Genomic DNA, 17,430 nt, shown 5'->3' on the forward strand with positions numbered 1-17,430 from the left:
CGTGATGTGTTAAATCAATTACTGTTAGACATTATTTGTCTGATAATCTACCAAATCTTTGAATTGAAGAATTTGTGATTTAATTAATAGCTTGTTCAGGGTAATCAGACTTGTATATAATTCTAATGGCCTTCTTTTGAAAACTATTCTGAATTACAACTTTGGATCTTATATTACTTTGCAACAATCTACTCGGTGACAGATTAGGCAGTATAATCACATATGTTAACTTCAGTGCCCACACTGTATTTATTTATGGTTATTTGTTAAATCAAGTACTGTTAGACATGAAATAGGAAGTGTTTAACATAAATGTTATGGCTACTCACCATTGTAGCTCGCTCCTGGTCAATGATATGAGCCTCTTCTTGCAGTGGAAAACTTGCAGCCAACAAACACCGTGGAACCTAAAGGAATGAAATTAAACATTAACATTTCGCCCGGACCAACATTCACACGTACAACGCAACGCGGCTACACTTCTGCTATTACAAACGTAAATCTCCTTAAACACAACGAGTGTTACTTACCGTGTACGCTCTAGGCAAAATTGGATGTGATGCAATTCCAAATCTATCTGAAACGGCAGTTAAAAGTAGAGTTACATCAAGTTTTCTTTTTTAATCAACACAATCATTTACAACCGTTGACCAGAAAGAATCGTCGAAATTCGACGTCCCCCACAAACGCCACGCTCACTCGCTTTTCAGGGCAACAAAAGTACTTCTTTTTAAAAACGATGAGTTGTACTTACCGTGTACGCTCTGGACGGTCCAGTTGCAAGCAGAAAATAAAAATATTTCTCTTGTTAGTCGTATGTTACCATCCGCTGTGTCTTTGTCAACATCGCCGCCATTTTCCTACTTCCTGCTGCGAGCCACGCCCACGGATTTAAATTTGGGCGGAAGCTCTTTCCATTGGCGTCGTTTTCGCGTATAGCAAATCCGATTGGTTGGGAAGGGGGCACGGTTATGCAGCCGAGGAGTCCTGTGATCGGTGGGATGTAAAGTAGGCGTCGACGTCACGTCCGCGTCACGTGACCACGACGTGGCAGACGTCAAATAGCAACCGCTGTTTTGTTTAGTAGACTTACAGTTGTTATGCATTGACATAATGGCGCACACACCAAATAGATTTAAATAAATTAAATAATTCTTCTGCCCACTCTCTTTTAAACAAGTTAACTCTCCCCGCGGATTTGAATTCCGGCGAAAGTTACGCCCATCGACGTCACGTATGTCACGTGACCACGACCTGGCAGATGTCATATAGCAACCGCTGTTTTGTTTAGTAGATTTACAGTTGTTATGCATTGGCATAATGGTGTGCACTCAAAATAGATTTAAATAAATTAAATATTTCTTCTGCCTACTCCCTTTTAAACAAGTTAACTCTGCCCACGTCCATTGACGTCTTGTCTGCGTCACGTGACCACGACGTAGCGACGTCATATAGTAACCGCTGTTTTGACCAGTAGACTTAGTTATTATGCGTTGACATAATGGCGCACTGGTTAGCATGGCCACCTCTTAAGCATGATGATGCGGGTTCGACGCCTGATCAATGTTAGCATGGAGTGAGCTGAAGTGCATGGCGCTGAAGATTTGAATCTTTGAAATGCGCTGAGGTCTGACATATCAGGCAGAATGGTTTGCCATCACGTTCAACAAAAAATAGAAACTTTCCCACTCTGATTAAAACGTCCTGTGTTCATCTACGTATTTTTGTTTTGCTGTGCATCTTTTCCCTGCCATTTCGAGAGCCCAATTGACACTCATAGTTTAAAGAAATGTGTTTGCCCATCCTACTTTGTGGAATTTCACCACATGCGCTTTTGACCAAAATACCAAATTGAACTCAAGTGAAGCCAACACGCACAACCCCCCCCCCCCCCCCCACCCCCCCCCACACACACACACACAAATGTTGATATGAACATAAAAGAGCCGCATGCGGTTCGGGAGTTGCGGCTTGGCCAAACCTGTACTATACAACTTTATTTGTATAAAATTTTCACAACAGCTGTCACACAAACAAAGCGGGAAAAACCGAAGACGTGCGTGTTCCGCCCACGCTGGATTTATTTGCACCTTTGAAAAGACACCGTATTGCCGCAGATGTGGCAAAGAGTACTTTTGGGCATCTGAGACGGAAGGATGTCCAAAGCATCACGTCACCTGCTCTGGTAGGCATGGTGGTGGGACGTTGAGGTCAACCGCTTTGGGGTTGGCTGACTCTTTGATCGCAGGATGCCACACACTTGAAGACAGAAGCAGAAAAGCAGAGCTAAATGCAAAATGTACTCACCGGTGACTCCAATTTTTTTCCCCCCTGAAGAAACAGCTGGACGGGTGGCCCCGGCTGGCCAGTGGGACTCTTGTTATTCTGACCCTTTTTAGTGCGCGTTTGGGGCAACAACCGTTTTTTGTGGCGCTCTCTTCTGGTTCAAAAGTGCCCTGCATGTGAATTTGCTTTTCCTGCCTTCTGATTGGATGAGCGCCGGTGTGACGCGGTGCCTCTGTCACCGTGGCGGGGGGTATACGTTGGCATCGGAGCGTCTGCCAACGTCTGAGACCGGCTGGCAGTGTATCGGAGGTGTCGAGTGCGGTGCCGCTGGAGCTCACTCACCAGCTGGTGTTAGGGCCACAGAATGAAGGCCAAGGAGAAGAATAGAAAGAGAAACAGAAACTTCTCCTCCAATTGTTTGATTTGTCTCTTCTGAGCTTCGATGAATTCTTTCAGCTCTTTGTTCCTCTAGGACGGACAAATGGAAAGTGGCATTCAAAAGCCAGTAAGCGTGCAAGTAAGTGCCGGGCTGGCTTTGGGCCCTTACCTGTTGCGCGCTGTGCAGCAGATCCATTCTCTCTTGGAGGATGCAAGCGTCGCGCTCCCTCAACTCGCACATCAGGGCTCGCTTCCATTGGTCCACGGCGCTCCTAAGCTCTTCTCTCTGATCCGCCGTCAGCACGTCATTCACGCCAGCGTGGCTGGCTTTTTCGCCGTCCGTGGCGGGGCAGTCCCGCTGCGGTAGCGCCTCGTACAACATGGCCTCCAGCTCCAGGATCCTCTGGGCCGCAATCCTCGTCCATCAGTGGTCCGGCGGGAGATTTGAGGGCGGCTTACCTTATGAGCCTGGTCCATGGAACACTTCCTGAAGTCCAACTCTTCATCCAGGTAGCCCTTCTGCTTGCAGAACATATCCTAGCACAGCTCAAGGTCAGAATTGTTGGGGCACATTGCCGGAGTTCCCCTTGGCTGATGTCGCGTGTCTGTCTACCTTCTCACTTTCAATGTCCAACATCTTCTGTTGAAGTGCTGACTTGGTCACTTTGATGTATTCTAACCACTGAGGAAAGGCTGCTGTCACATAAGCAGAATGCGAGAGCGTGCGTGGACGTGCGCGTTACCTTCTCGGCTAGGGTGAGAAGGGTCCTGGCGTGAATCACGACCACCTGCTCCTCGTTGGTGAGATTCTGCAAGAGCCCAAAGGCACAGCGTCAACAAGCTTCTTTCAGCGCAAAGCCTTCCAAAAGTCACATTTGAGCCGCCGAGTCTCGTGGAGTGCGAACATAAGGAGTTCGACATACACTTACGGCGTTATAGCCCAGGATGTCCAGCTTCTTCATCAGATCACTGATGACGATGTCCGGGGGAAAGGCGCAAGGAGCAATGTAAGGTGTTCTGGGACCTCGGGTTAAGGTTAGGGTTGCGAGGGACGCCTTACGTACGCTCACGCCCTCGGCCTCGCAGTAGATCTGCAAAGGGCTGAGGCCGTCTGGGAAACGGACTTGCAGAAACTTCAAGACGGGGGAGCGCCACTCCCTCTCCTGAAAGGCAGAGGCATGCATCCGTCCGTCCGTCCGTCCGTCCGTCCGTCACATCTCTGGCCTCAACACGCTTGTGCGAGTCTTCCCACCTCCAGCTCCAGGATGCGGAACTCAAGCAGTTCGTTTTGGTCTCGGATATCCTGGATGTGCTCTTTCAGACGCGCTTCTTCCGCCTCCATCCGCCTGACCTGAAAAGACAGTCAGACCTCATCTGCGGGGCTTCCCGACAGGTGTGACGCCAAGCGACTCCGCCCAGCGCCTTTCTTTCCGTCACCTTTTCGGCCAACTGCTGATTGCTCTGACGCAGCAGCTGCTTCTCCTCCACCCACTTGACATTCTAGAAGAGACAAACGCGTGGACAGCTTTGGAATGTTGTGTCATTTTCATCCACAAATTCTTTGGTTGACTGGAAAATGACATTTGCTTTTCTCCGCATTTTCCCAGCCACGTTCGGGGGGGGGGGGGGGGTTGGTCCAGTAATGCCAGACGGATGAGTGACTGAAGAATGTAGCTATTTTGTCTGAGAAAAAGGTGTGCTCATTGATGAGCTTACCTGTCCTTGTTGCTTCAGCGCTGACTCCAGATCTGCTACTCTGCTTTGATAGTGACCCATTTCTACCATCAGCTTTTCTCTGGTCTGAAAGGAGGAGGAGGGAGGCTCCTCCTCCTCCTTTCAGACCAGAGAACACCCGAGGCTGGGTGAGAACGGGGAGGCTGCGACCCGGCCGGGGGTTGCGGGAAGGGGCGCCACCTTGATCTCCTTCTCGGCGTCGTAGTCCCCTTTCGCTGGTCTGGGCTAGCAGAGCGTAGGCTCGTTGCAGCGCTTGATATTCTTGCGTCAGCTGGCGGTAGCGAAGCTCCGCCTCTTCATGCACACACCAATGCAACACAGCACTAGTACCAGAATCAGTCAGACCGGCGACAAAGCACCCGCGACGCAAAGACGAGTCCGATTCCAGGCTGAAGAGGAATGTTTGGTGCCAATACGCTGGCAGAAATGGCGGGCTACCTCTTCGGGTTCCGTGTCGGGGGTTCTGTCGGTGTGAAAAGACAAGGACGATCCGTCCGAGTCCACCAACACGTCTTCGTCGTAGCCGTAAAATGTTTCGATGACCTGCGGGCGCGGAAGCGAACATCTCTCTGAACAAACTGAAGCGACACCTCACGATGAATCGACGAGAGGAACGATAGCGAGAAAAAGGCCATTTCATCTTGCGCAACACCAAGCAGCCGCAAACAAACAGACTCACCTTGCAGGACCTCACGCTTTGTTCCTCCTCAGAGATTCTCGACGTCGGTATCGTAGCAGCAAATCTCTCTCCTGTCGACACAAATAATCCGCCTTTGAGATTCTTTGGATGCAAAGGGAACGAACGGCTCCGGCGCAGAAACAAACGCGACTCACAATGACATTTCTGACATGAGCTCCTGTCTCCAGAGCCTGAAAAACACGTCACCGGCGATGATTGGAGGGACGCTCGTCTTTTCCAAAAGTGACAACTACAGGGTGTGTCAGGGTTTTCCAGATTATCTTTATCGTATCATTGTGTTGCTTTGACTTTGACTGCGACCTGTAATAAATAATATTATTTATCCCTTATTTATCCCTATCGCTTATCCCTTCCTACACAAAGTCGTAAAACACCCCTTGCTATGTTTTGACTAGAGGTCAAGGGCTTCCTCTATTCAATCCACTCTTACACCCACCCTGTTTCTCTTAATTAAAATGCTCGTGCAGGAGCCAAGAGTCAGACTTCATTCGTACAACGGATGGACTCTCCACCTGCAGGTGTCCAAAAGAACTTACTTGTCTCCCGTGTGGTTCTTGCAAAATAAGTTGGAGCGAGCGCAACTCTAACAGGGTGCATTTTGCCACTAGCTGCCTACGGACAATGACGTCGCGCTCGCGGCTCATGGTTGACGGGCTGAGCAGCCGGGCAAGTCCGTCGTTTTCAGCGCACAGCGAGTGGCAAAGGCGCTGACAAAACGGGAGCTTTGAGCTGCTGAAAACGGCAAAACAAGTCTAAAGCGTGTTCAAACGCGTGCGCACAATGCTCCTGCTTGAAAGGTCGGAATTTAAGGGGCCAATTTTTTGGATGGCGGCCGCCGGCCAAGCTTTGGACGGAAAAGGTTTCCTGGCGACAGCGAGCGAGCGCGGCGCTGCCGTACGTGCACCGAGTCGCCTGCCTGAAGACCTTGGACAAGTCGTCGATGATGTGCCGCTGCTCCACAACTTGAAGGAACTCCATTTCACCGTCCTGCTGGCCGCAACCGCGGTCCAGGTCATTGAGCGAACTAGGCCTTCTCTGTGGAACACAAATGCAGTGGACTCTGTTGGCACGCCGCCGTTGTCCGCGTCGACTTACCAAGCTTGCCATCTCCTCGTTCTCCTGGGTGACAAAGCGCACTTTGTTTTCAAGGCGACACAGCACCAGCGAGAGTTCTTCATTCTTCCTGCTCAGGCGTTTGTTTTTGTACAGGAGTGGCAGAAACTGGCTTTCTGTTTCTCTCAGTCGCTTTAGCTGCAAGCATGAAGTGCGGGATGTGAAAGACGCACAACACGCGGGCCAGAACGTATCCATTCCTTTTGCATCGGTTTGAACGGAATCGTGGCTTTGGCTCCCAATAAAAGACATCTACCAGGCAACCGACTCGCCGCGCCGCTCAACTAATAAGCAAGCGCAATGGGTGCCTCGCTGGATGGCGCGCATCAAACGTAGCGCAAACCTTCAAGCGTGCCGTCAATAAATTACCAGTTCATTGCGCTCTTCAGAAAGCAGGGCGTTTCGATCCTCCAGTTTCCTGATGACTGCGCTGAGCTCAGCGATTTTCAGATGAAACCGTCGCGTGTCCCGATCCTCCTGAGACTGAAAACGCCCCGCAACACACACACACAAGCACTCGTTCAAAGTTCAAAACTGTTTTTGTGCTACCTTCCTCCAGCAACGAACTAAGTCATGCGTACTGCAAGTGTGTGATGAGGTGGCTTACGCAATGAAGAGGATTGCTAGTAGCGGCGTTGACCCCACTTCCAGGGTAGTTTAGGCCCGCCCTTTGGGAATCCCTCAGGGCAGCGATCTGCTGCTCGGCAGCCTGAGTCTGCAGCTGAAGGCGGTGGACGTGGCCGGCCCCAGGGCTTCATCCAAAACACTAACCGCTCTGTCTTTCAGCTTGATCTCATCCGTCTGGATGTACAAACGGGGAGCGCTCAGGCAGGCGGGCAAACTCATTTGCCAGAATTGTGACAAAAACAAAGAGAGCAACCGGCCAATTTTTTTCTTGAATCGACTAGAACACCTTTGCTGTGACAAAAGCGAAGCGAGCAACCGGACATTTTCTTCTTGTGAAATAGAATAGAATAGAATGCCTTAGGTGTCATTGCACTGCAGGTATACAACGAAATTGGGAACATAGCCACGCACCGCGCATCTGATCAGTCCTACCAGTCGGCGGATCTCCCTCTCGCAGTCTCTCTTGGTTCGGCTCAGCTCCTCCCGATGCTGGTGATGAGCCGATCGGAGCTCGGCCGCTCGGGACTGCCAGGCCTGCTGGGCCGCTGCCAGGGCTTCTTCCGCGCTCCTGGTGGAGGCGACACCGCTCGGTCTCCCGACACCGCCGCGTCTCCTCCACCTCCGCCAGCAAAGCGCCCCCCCTCCTCACCTGAGCAGACATTGCGCCACACCGGGCCGTTGAGACCGCAACGGAGCGCCGCGACGCTTACTGGGGACAAGCTACACAATACGGTAGCGGCCGCATCGAAGCCCGACGTGGCGTGCGGATAGTCAGACACGGATAGAGCGGATCACCTTGTCCATGGAGCCGTCCCTCAGGCTGAGGACCAAGGCATTCAGTCGCTGGATCTCTCCATCTTTGATTTTGATCACTCTCATCAGCTCCATTTCATGCTGCCGCAGTAATGTCTCCCTGGTAATGGCTAACTCTTTCTGCTTCTCCTCATGGAGTTTGCTTTTGAGTTCCGTCATGGCGGCGGTGGCACGGTGGTGCTCCGCCCGCAGGTCCTGACTTCTCTCTCTCTCCAGACAGCTGACCTGACATGACTTAGACTTAGACAAACTTTATTGTCATCTTGTCTGCACATGGTGCATACAAAACGAAATTCCGTTGCATACGTCTTACAACAAAGTAGTGATATTGCAGTTGAATAGAAGTAACATATCCTATGAAAATATATATATATACATATATACTATATATATATATATATATATTAAAAATAAGTATAAAGTGCAGCAGTGATAATTATGCAATAGTGCAAGTAGGCAAAACAGTATTCAAGAGTGTGCAGAGGAATGCTAAACCATGTATTAAACTTCTATTTAAAGGGTTTATACAAGTTCAGTAAAGTTGGTAGTGCGAGATAGTGCAAGATAGAGGTCCGTAGTGTCATAAAGTACAGTTCTGTGAATGTGTGATGCAGAGTTCAGTTTAGAGCTCAACAGTTCTAGTGTTCAACAGTCTGATGACAGCAGGGAAAAAGCTGTTGCAGAACCTGGTGGACCTGCAGCGGATGCTGCAAACCTCTTCCCAGAGGGCAGCAGGGAGAACAGTCCATGGTGGGGGTGTGATGGGTCATTGATGATGTTACGGGCACGGGACATGCAGCGCTGAGATGAAATGTCCTGAATGGAGGGAAGAGGAGCCCCTATGATCCTCTCTGCTGTCCTCACCACTCTCCTCACGTTCTTCCAATCGGAGGCGGTGCAGCCTCCACACCACACAGAGAGACAGCTTGTCAGAATGCTCTCTATGGTGCTCCTGTAGAACGTCCTCATGATGGGTGGGGGCAGGTGGGCTCTCCTCATCCTCCGCAGGAAGTACAAGCGCTTCTGTGCCCTCTTGACCAGTGCCGTAGTGTTCATAGTCCAGGTGAGGTCTTCTGTGATGTGGACCCCCAGGAATTTGGTGGTGCTGACCACCTCCACAGCTGAGCTGTTGATGATCAGTGGAGCGTGGTGAGGCTGTTTTTTCCTGAAGTCGACGATGATCTCCTTCATCTTCTCCTCATTCAGGATCAGGCTGTTTTCTCTGCACCAGCCCACCAGCTGCTCCACCTCCTCTCTGTAGTCCAGGTCGTTGTTGTCTCTGATGAGCCCCACCACCGTTGTGTCGTCTGCTGACTTCACGATGTGATTGGTGGTGAACCTGAGGACGCAGTCGTGTGTCATCAGGGTGCACAGCAGGGGGCTCAGGACGCAGCCCTGAAGGGAGCCTGTGCTGAGGGTGATGACATCAGAGGTGTTCTGTCCGACCCGGACTGACTGAGGTCTGTTGGTGAGGAAGTCTAGCAGCCAGTTGCGAAGGGGGGTGTTGAAGCCCAGGTGTTCCAATTTTCCTACCAGATGCTGTGGGATGATGGTGTTAAACGCTGAGCTGAAGTCCAGGAACAGCCTCCGCACATGGGTGTTCTTCTCCTCCAGGTGAGCCAGGCTCAGGTGAAGAACGGAGGAGATGGCGTCCTGAGTGGAGCGGTTTTGCCGGTCGGCAAACTGGAACGGGTCAAATAATAGGGGGAGTCTGGAAACGATGTGACCTTTAAGCAGCCTTTCGAAGCACTTCATCATAACCGGAGTCAGTGCAACAGGCCGGTAATCATTAAATGAGGTGATTTGAGGTTTCTTCGGCACCGGAATGATGGAGGCAGTCTTAAAGCACGCCGGCACTGTGGCTTGGCCCAGCGAGGTGTTAAAAATGTCTGTGATGACCCCAGCCAGATGACTTGCACATTCCCTGAACACACGCCCAGGAATGTTGTCGGGGCCAGGGGCCTTACAGGGGTTGACTCTCCTCAGGGTCTTCAACACATCGGCGGAGTCAAGGCAGAGTACCTCCTCTTCCTGATGGGGGACAGTTTTAACTGCTGGAGTGCCGTTTAGTGCCTCGAACCTCCCAAAGAAGTTATTTAGACCATTTAGAAAGTCAGCATCAACTACACCCACCGGGGGGGGGGGAGGGTGAGTTGTAGTCTGTAATCGCCCGTATGCCTTGCCACATACTCCTGATGTTTTTGACGTCGTGGAAACGATCCTGAAATTTTCGACTGCGGTCTCGCTTCGCTATCCTGATGGCACGGTTCAAGTTGGCTCTCGCTGTCCTCAGTGTCTCCTTGTCGCCAGACTTGAAGGCAGAGTTCCGCGCTCGTAGCGTTTGACGTACCTCCTCAGTCATCCAGGGTCGTTGGTTGCCCCGGGTGATGATATTCTTAGTGGTGCTGACGTCCTCGGTGCATTTGTTGATGTAGGCTGACACAGTCATGGCACACGCATGTCTAATCTACATCGGGAAAACTGGGAGGGAGGGAGGCAGGCAGGGAGGCAGGCAGGGAGGCAGGCAGGGAGGCAGGCAGTGTCTGTCTGTTGAGGTTTTCACCTTGTTCTTCTCCTGCTGAAGTTCTAACTGGACGTCCATCAGTTTGGTTCTCAGCTCGTCATTGGCGGCCTGAAGGGCGTCCGTTCGCTCCGCCTTGGCCCGCCCTGCCGGAGCTCGTTTGGACATCTCTTACTCGAGTCTCGCCCGGTCGTCAGTCAGAGATCACAACATTTGTACCTGGAGAGCACAAACGCAGCGCTGTTTTCCACTGGCTTCGAACTCAACTTCAATCGGTACCGTAACTTACAACATCATAAACATAGAACTAGCTTGACTTATTCATTGAATAAATGCATTTGGTTCTTCAAAACTGCATCACGCAACATAGCGTGACCGAGACGGCCGTTATCCACCTGCGTGAAGTTATTTGGTGAAATGAATGAGATGTTTAAGACACCATCGTTCTGTCTCTATGTAGATGAAGGTAAATAATCGATTGCTGAAGGTCCAAAGGTGTTGTGATAAACAAATAAACATATTAGTGATTAGTGACATATTTGTGATAAACATATTAGGCAGGATAATCACATATGTTAACGTGACTGCCCACACTGTATTTATTTATGGTTATTTGTTAAATCGAGTACTGTTAGACATGAAATAGGAAGTGTTTAACATAAATGGAAGACGAAAGGGGTACTCACCATTGTAGCTCCTGCTGGTCAATGATACGAGCCTCTTCTTGCAGTGGAAAACATACAGCCAACAAACACCGTGGAACCTAAAGGAATGAAATTAAACATTAACATTTAGCCTCAACCAACATTCACAGATACAATGCAACGCAAACTACACAAACGTAAATCTTTTTAAACACAATGAGTTGTACTTACCGTGTACGCTCTAGACGGTCCACTTGCAAGCGGAAAATAAAGATATTTCTGTTGATAATCGTCGTGTTTGTATCCGGTGTCTCGCTCAAGGCCATTGCGCCCACAGATTTGAATTTTGGCGAGAGTTCAGCCTATTGACGTCATTTCCGCGGTGTAATACCCGCATATCTGAAACGGCAAAGTTAAGAGTAGAGTTAAATAAAGTTTTTAGTCAACGCAATAATTTACAACCGTTGACCAGTCGAAATAATCGTCGAAATTTGGCGTCTGTGGCTGGAAGCAGACGCCGAGTTCGACATTCCTCCCAAACGCCACACTCCCTTGCTTTTCAGGGCTAAAAAAAAACAGTTGTAATTACCTTGTACGCTCTAGACGGTCAAGTTGCAAGCTGAAAACAAAAATATTTGCCTTGTTAGTCATCGTGTTACTAACAGCTGTGTCTTGTTTGCCAGAACTGCCGCTTTCCTACTTCCTGTTGCAAGCCACGCCCACGGATTATAATTTTGCCGTGAGTTCCGCCTATTGACGTCATGTCCGCGTCACATGACTGCGACGTAATATTATCTAAAACTGTTTGTGCGGTATTGTGTTGTTCTGTGCGGTATTGTGTTATTCTGTGCGGCGTCGTGTTGTTCTGTGCGGCGTCGTGTTGTTCAGTGCGACGTCGTGTTGTTCAGTGCGGCATGGTGTTGTTCAGTGCGGCATGGTGTTGTTCAGTGCGGCATGGTGTTGTTCAGTGCGGCATAATGTTGTTCAGTGCGGCATAATGTTGTTCAGTGCGGCATGGTGTTGTTCAGTGCGGCATGGTGTTGTTCAGTGCGGCATGGTGTTGTTCAGTGCGGCATAATGTTGTTCAGTGCGCCATAATGTTGTTCAGTGCGGCATGGTGTTGTTCAGTTTGGGATGGTGTTGTTCAGTGCAGGATGGTGTTGTTCAGTGCGGCATGGTGTTGTTCAATGCGGCATGGTGTTGTTCAGTGCGGGATGGTGTTGTTCAGTGCGGCATGGTGTTGTTCAGTGCGGCATAATGTTGTTCAGTGCGGCATGGTGTTGTTCAGTGCGGCATGGTGTTGTTCAGTGCGGCATGGTGTTGTTCAGTGCGGAATGGTGTTGTTCAGTGCGGCATGGTGTTGTTCAGTCCGGGATGGTGTTGTTCAATGCGGGATCGTGTTGTTCAGTGCGGGGTGGTGTTGTTCAGTGCGGGATGGTGTTGTTCAGTGCGGCATGGTGTTGTTCAATGCGGCATGGTGTTGTTCATTGCGGCATGGTGTTGTTCAGTGCGGCATGGTGTTGTTCAGTGCGGCATGGTGTTGTTCAGTGCGGCATGGTGTTGTTCAGTGCGGCATGGTGTTGTTCAGTGCGGAATGGTGTTGTTCAGTGCGGCATGGTGTTGTTCAGTCCGGGATGGTGTTGTTCAATGCGGGATCGTGTTGTTCAGTGCGGGGTGTTGTTGTTCAGTGCGGGATGGTGTTGTTCAGTGCGGCATGGTGTTGTTCAATGCGGCATGGTGTTGTTCAGTGCGGGATGGTGTTGTTCATTGCGGCATGGTGTTGTTCAGTGCGGCATGGTGTTGTTCAGTGCGGCATGGTGTTGTTCAGTGCGGCATGGTGTTGTTCAGTGCGGCATAATGTTGTTCAGTGCGGCATGGTGTTGTTCAGTGTGGAAAGGTGTTGTTCAGTGCAGGATGGTGTTGTTCAGTGCGGCATGGTGTTGTTCAATGCAGGATCGTGTTGTTCAGTGCAGCATAATGTTGTTCAGTGCAGCATGGTGTTGTTCAGTGCGGCATGGTGTTGTTCAATGCGGCATGGTGTTGTTCACTGCGGGATGGTGTTGTTCAATGCGGGATCGTGTTGTTCAGTGCGGCATAATGTTGTTCAGTGCAGCATGGTGTTGTTCAGTGCGGCATGGTGTTGTTCAGTGCGACATAATGTTGTTTAGTGCGGCATAATGTTGTTCAGTGCGGCATAATGTTGTTCAGTGCGGCATGGTGTTGTTCAGTGCGGCATGGTGTTGTTCAGTGCGGCATGGTGTTGTTCAGTGCAGGATGGTGTTGTTCAGTGCGGCATGGTGTTGTTCAATGCGGCATGGTGTTGTTCAGTGCGGAATGGTGTTGTTCAGTGCAGGATGGTGTTGTTCAGTGCGGCATGGTGTTGTTCAGTGCGGAATGGTGTTGTTCAGTGCGGCATGGTGTTGTTCAGTGCGGCATGGTGTTGTTCAGTGCGGCATGGTGTTGTTCAATGCGGGATCGTGTTGTCCAGTGCGGCATGGTGTTGTTCAGTGCGGCATGGTGTTGTTCAGTGCGGCATAATGTTGTTCAGTGCGGCATGGTGTTGTTCAGTGCGGCATGGTGTTGTTCAGTGCGGCATGGTGTTGTTCAGTGCGGCATGGTGTTGTTCAGTGCGGCATAATGTTGTCCAGTGCGCCATAATGTTGTTCAGTGCGGCATGGTGTTGTTTAGTGCGGGATGGTGTTGTTCAGTGCAGGATGGTGTTGTTCAGTGCGGCATGGTGTTGTTCAATGCGGCATGGTGTTGTTCAGTGCGGGATGGTGTTGTTCAGTGCGGCATGGTGTTGTTCAGTGCGGCATAATGTTGTTCAGTGCGGCATGGTGTTGTTCAGTGCGGCATGGTGTTGTTCAGTGCGGCATGGTGTTGTTCAGTGCGGCATGGTGTTGTTCAGTGCGGAATGGTGTTGTTCAGTGCGGCATGGTGTTGTTCAGTGCGGGATGGTGTTGTTCAATGCGGGATCGTGTTGTTCAGTGCGGGGTGGTGTTGTTCAGTGCAGGATGGTGTTGTTCAGTGCAGGATGGTGTTGTTCAGTGCGGCATGGTGTTGTTCAATGCAGGATCGTGTTGTTCAGTGCAGCATAATGTTGTTCAGTGCAGCATGGTGTTGTTCAGTGCGGCATGGTGTTGTTCAATGCGGCATGGTGTTGTTCAGTGCGGGATGGTGTTGTTCAGTGCGGCATGGTGTTTTTCAGTGCGGCATAATGTTGTTCAGTGCGGCATGGTGTTGTTCAGTGCGGCATGGTGTTGTTCAGTGCAGGATGGTGTTGTTCAGTGCGGCATGGTGTTGTTCAATGCAGGATCGTGTTGTTCAGTGCAGCATAATGTTGTTCAGTGCAGCATGGTGTTGTTCAGTGCGGCATGGTGTTGTTCAATGCGGCATGGTGTTGTTCACTGCGGGATGGTGTTGTTCAATGCGGGATCGTGTTGTTCAGTGCGGCATAATGTTGTTCAGTGCAGCATGGTGTTGTTCAGTGCGGCATGGTGTTGTTCAGTGCGACATAATGTTGTTTAGTGCGGCATAATGTTGTTCAGTGCGGCATAATGTTGTTCAGTGCGGCATGGTGTTGTTCAGTGCGGCATGGTGTTGTTCAGTGCGGCATGGTGTTGTTCAGTGCAGGATGGTGTTGTTCAGTGCGGCATGGTGTTGTTTAATGCGGCATGGTGTTGTTCAGTGCGGGATGGTGTTGTTCAGTGCAGGATGGTGTCGTTCAGTGCGGCATGGTGTTGTTCAGTGCGGAATGGTGTTGTTCAGTGCGGCATGGTGTTGTTCAGTGCGGCATGGTGTTGTTCAGTGCAGGATCGTGTTGTTCAATGCGGGATCGTGTTGTTCAGTGCGGCATGGTGTTGTTCAGTGCGGCATGGTGTTGTTCAGTGCGGCATAATGTTGTTCAGTGCGGCATGGTGTTGTTCAGTGCGGCATGGTGTTGTTCAGTGCGGCATGGTGTTGTTCAGTGCGGCATGGTGTTGTTCAGTGCGGCATAATGTTGTCCAGTGCGCCATAATGTTGTTCAGTGCGGCATGGTGTTGTTTAGTGCGGGATGGTGTTGTTCAGTGCAGGATGGTGTTGTTCAGTGCGGCATGGTGTTGTTCAATGCGGCATGGTGTTGTTCAGTGCGGGATGGTGTTGTTCAGTGCGGCATGGTGTTGTTCAGTGCGGCATAATGTTGTTCAGTGTGGCATGGTGTTGTTCAGTGCGGCATGGTGTTGTTCAGTGCGGCATGGTGTTGTTCAGTGCGGCATGGTGTTGTTCAGTGCGGCATGGTGTTGTTCAGTGCGGCATGGTGTTGTTCAGTGCGGGATGGTGTTCAATGCGGGATCGTGTTGTTCAGTGCGGGGTGGTGTTGTTCAGTGCAGGATGGTGTTGTTCAGTGCAGGATGGTGTTGTTCAGTGCGGCATGGTGTTGTTCAATGCAGGATCGTGTTGTTCAGTGCAGCATAATGTTGTTCAGTGCAGCATGGTGTTGTTCAGTGCGGCATGGTGTTGTTCAATGCGGCATGGTGTTGTTCAGTGCGGGATGGTGTTGTTCAGTGCGGCATGGTGTTTTTCAGTGCGGCATAATGTTGTTCAGTGCGGCATGGTGTTGTTCAGTGCGGCATGGTGTTGTTCAGTGCGACATAATGTTGTTCAGTGCGGCATAATGTTGTTCAGTGCGGCATGGTGTTGTTCAGTGCGGCATGGTGTTGTTCAGTGCGGCATGGTGTTGTTCAGTGCGGCATGGTGTTGTTCAGTGCAGGATGGTGTTGTTCAGTGCAGGATGGTGTTGTTCAATGCGGCATGGTGTTTTTCAGTGCGGGATGGTGTTGTTCAGTGCAGGATGGTGTTGTTCAGTGCGGCATGGTGTTGTTCAGTGCGGAATGGTGTTGTTCAGTGCGGCATGGTGTTGTTCAGTGCAGCATGGTGTTGTTCAGTGCAGGATGGTGTTGTTCAATGCGGGATGGTGTTGTTCAGTGCGGGATGGTGTTGTTCAGTGCAGGATGGTGTTGTTCAGTGCGGCATGGTGTTGTTCAATGCGGCATGGTGTTGTTCAGTGCAGGATGGTGTTGTTCAGTGCAGCATGGTGTTGTTCAATGCGGCATGGTGTTGTTCAATGCGGCATGGTGTTGTTCAGTGCGGCATGGTGTTGTTCAGTGCGGCATGGTGTTGTTCAGTGCAGCGTAATGTTGTTCAGTGCGGCATGGTGTTGTTCAGTGCGGAATGGTGTTGTTCAGTGCGGCATGGTGTTGTTCAGTGCAGGATGGTGTTGTTCAGTGCGGCATGGTGTTGCTCAGTGCGGCATGGTGTTGTTCAGTGCGGGATGGTGTTGTTCATTGCGGCATGGTGTTGTTCAGTGCGGCATGGTGTTGTTCAGTGCGGCATGGTGTTGTTCAGTGCGGCATAATGTTGTTCAGTGCGCCATAATGTTGTTCAGTGCGGCATGGTGTTGTTCAGTGCGGGATGGTGTTGTTCAGTGCAGGATGGTGTTGTTCAGTGCGGCATGGTGTTGTTCAATGCGGGATCGTGTTGTTCAGTGCGGCATGGTGTTGTTCAGTGCGGCATGGTGTTGTTCAGTGCGGCATGGTGTTGTTCAGTGCGGCATAATGTTGTTCAGTGCGGCATAATGTTGTTCAGTGCGGCATAATGTTGTTCAGTGCGGCATAATGTTGTTCAGTGCGGGATGGTGTTGTTCATTGCGGCATGGTGTTGTTCAGTGCGGCATGGTATTGTTCAGTGCGGCATGGTGTTGTTCAGTGCGGGATGGTTTTGTTCAGTGCAGGATGGTGTTGTTCAGTGCGGCATGGTGTTGTTCAGTGCGGCATGGTGTTGTTCATTTCGGCATAATGTTGTTCAGTGCGGCATAATGTTGTTTAGTGCGGCATGGTGTTGTTCAGTGCGGGATGGTGTTGTTCAGTGCGTTATAATGTTGTTCAGTGCGGCATGGTGTTGTTCAGTGCGGCATGGTGTTGTTCAGTGCGGCATGGTGTTGTTCAGTGCGGGATGGTGTTGTTCAGTGCGGGATGGTGTTGTTCAGTGCGGCATGGTGTTCAATGCGGAATGGTGTTGTTCAGTGCAGGATGGTGTTGTTCAGTGCGGCATGGTGTTGTTCAGTGCGGCATAATGTTGTTCAGTGCGGCATGGTGTTGTTCAGTGCGGCATGGTGTTGTTCAGTGCGGCATGGTGTTGTTCAGTGCGGCATAATGTTGTTCAGTGCGGCATGGTGTTGTTCAGTGCGGCATGGTGTTGTTCAGTGCGGCATAATGTTCAGTGCGGCATAATGTTGTTCAGTGCGGCATGGTGTTGTTCAGTGCGGGATGGTGTTGTTCAGTGCAGGATGGTGTTGTTCAGTGCGGCATGGTGTTCAGTGCGGGATGGTGTCTTTCAGTGCGGCATGGTGTCGTTCAGTGCGGCATGGTGTCTTTCAGTGCGGCATGGTGTCGTTCAGTGAGGCATGGTGTTGTTCAGTGCGGCATGGTGTTGTTTAGTGCGGCATGGTGTTGTTCAGTGCGGGATGGTGTTGTTCAGTGTGGCATGGTGTTCAGTGCGGCATGGTGTTGTTCAGTGCGGTATCGTGTTGTTCAGTGCGGTATCGTGTTTCTCAGTGCGGTATCGTGTTGTTCAGT

The 17,430-nt window shown here is 50.6% G+C and overlaps 1 protein-coding gene across 1 annotated transcript; it reads right to left on the reverse strand.

Annotated features, from left to right (window-relative positions):
• Window positions 1-2,833: 2,833 nt before the first annotated feature.
• LOC148377215 (janus kinase and microtubule-interacting protein 3-like) lies at window positions 2,834-4,489 on the reverse strand (the record flags this gene model as incomplete). The annotated part of the gene is made up of 8 exons (XM_088368293.1): window positions 4,381-4,489; window positions 4,102-4,164; window positions 3,917-4,015; window positions 3,594-3,827; window positions 3,408-3,473; window positions 3,278-3,346; window positions 3,124-3,201; window positions 2,834-3,067 (listed from the first exon to the last, which is right to left on the reverse strand). Coding segments are annotated over exons 1-8 (912 nt in total), but the record flags the coding sequence as incomplete, so codon positions are not given.
• Window positions 4,490-17,430: the final 12,941 nt, after the last annotated feature.

Source organism: Syngnathus floridae, unplaced genomic scaffold (genome assembly GCF_059516105.1).
Source record: "Syngnathus floridae isolate MCC-2025c unplaced genomic scaffold, RoL_Sflo_1.0 HiC_scaffold_296, whole genome shotgun sequence".
NCBI lineage: Eukaryota > Metazoa > Chordata > Actinopteri > Syngnathiformes > Syngnathidae > Syngnathus > Syngnathus floridae.